The 1,474-nt window shown below is 47.2% G+C and overlaps 1 protein-coding gene across 1 annotated transcript; it reads right to left on the bottom strand.

The window, feature by feature from the left end:
* Positions 1-578: 578 nt before the first annotated feature.
* On the bottom strand, positions 579-996 carry Pmar_PMAR003857 (hypothetical protein; the record flags this gene model as incomplete). Its single annotated transcript, XM_002765907.1, has 2 exons — positions 579-733; positions 807-996. 2 exons carry the CDS (start codon positions 994-996, stop codon positions 579-581), a joined length of 345 nt encoding a protein of 114 aa, XP_002765953.1.
* Between the last annotated feature and the right edge of the window lie 478 nt (positions 997-1,474).

Genomic DNA, 1,474 nt, shown 5'->3' with positions numbered 1-1,474 from the left:
CCTCAGTTATTTCTCTTTTTATATCACTTGTTTGCCTTAGCCCTGCAGGTACCACCAACCGTGGTGCCTGAAGGGCTAAGTGTTCGGGTTGAATTGCTTTGGGAGTGGATCAGATTCGCATGCCGCTGGTTGAACGCTGTTCTCTGAAGGTGTACAGTACGCGCAATCTATAGAGTCCGTTTCATGTCACCGGCATAACTTTTTACCCGAAGCTCAAAATGAGCTGAACTTTTGTATATAGGCTTTCCTAACACTTATATTGTTAAAATAAATCACAAACGAAATTCACGGAAACAAATTTTTTCCTCCCATTTTTGAAAAATTTGTAAAAATTTGTGAATTTGGTGAAATTCACCGATGTGGTGGTACTAGGCGAAACTTCCAGCATCCTACGACTACCAGAATCTGGAAAGTTGAATTTGAATTGACCCAACCAAAAGCTTAGGAAGTATAAGAAGCGTTGCTGAAAAGAAAAGATCAGCCTAAACGATTTCTCGGATATTTTCCCTTGCGTGACCGGGTGGGGGACAACCGAAGGCCCGGAGCTGCGCCTCTGTGCTTCCGCTTCTCAATCTCATTCAGTGATTTTCCTTCTCGATAGAGTGCGAGATACTCGCGTGCTGATCCGAAGACTTCGGATCAGCACGACTGAAGTGCTTGCAAATCAACTCGATTGTAAGGTCTTCAGCATCTTGGGCTCCCTCCACTCTGTCTTTGGATCTTTTCGATAATCCTAAAGTATTGGAGACCCTCTTTGGAACTGGCGCCGCCAGCTCCGGATGAAACCTGACGCCAAATATCACTACGTCCCCTCTCTGCGGCCTGATCTTCAAGGATAGTCGCCTGGTTCTTGAAATCTTCGCAAGCCGACAACAGCCCCACCAGATCCTCATGTCGCTTCCCGGAGATGGCCTCTGCTCCAAATCTCTCTCTACAAGCCTCCCGTAGACCCTTAGGGAGGCCGCGATACACTGGACGGATAGCAGGGAATACCATGCTCTGCGCCTTTCTACTTTCGTTCGATAAGAACCAAATATCACGCATCTTGGGTTGCCTAAGGCAACTTGCCTTCCACCAGGCTTGACATTCATCGTTCGGGCATTAAGGGCGTCTCCAGCAAACTTGCAATGGATCGGACTCCGATCAGTTAGAAAGAAGCCTTTGACCATCAGAAGCTGTGAGCCCTTCAACGGCCTCGCTACACTCTTGAAAATAAACTTGACAGCGCTTACTATTGTAATACCCATCGGTAGGGACATCGACTACTGAGCCTGTCTTTTCCCCTAGTACAAGGGGATCACATGCGTTGTACTTGACGAACCCGTAAATCTCCGACAAGAAGTCAGTAGTCATTATCGTCCTGCCCTGCGACTTGGTGAGCAGGTTGGAGAAGCTCTTGTCCGACCAATAGCGACGTAGAACGTCATTTCTATGGTGAATTTTCTCATCCTGCGATATCAAAATTTTCTCGGCC

Source organism: Perkinsus marinus (genome assembly GCF_000006405.1).
Source record: "Perkinsus marinus ATCC 50983 genomic scaffold scf_1104296974300, whole genome shotgun sequence".
Lineage (NCBI taxonomy): Eukaryota > Perkinsozoa > Perkinsida > Perkinsidae > Perkinsus > Perkinsus marinus.
Note: the sequence above shows the minus strand (reverse complement) of the source record. Positions and strands in the feature narration are given on the sequence as shown.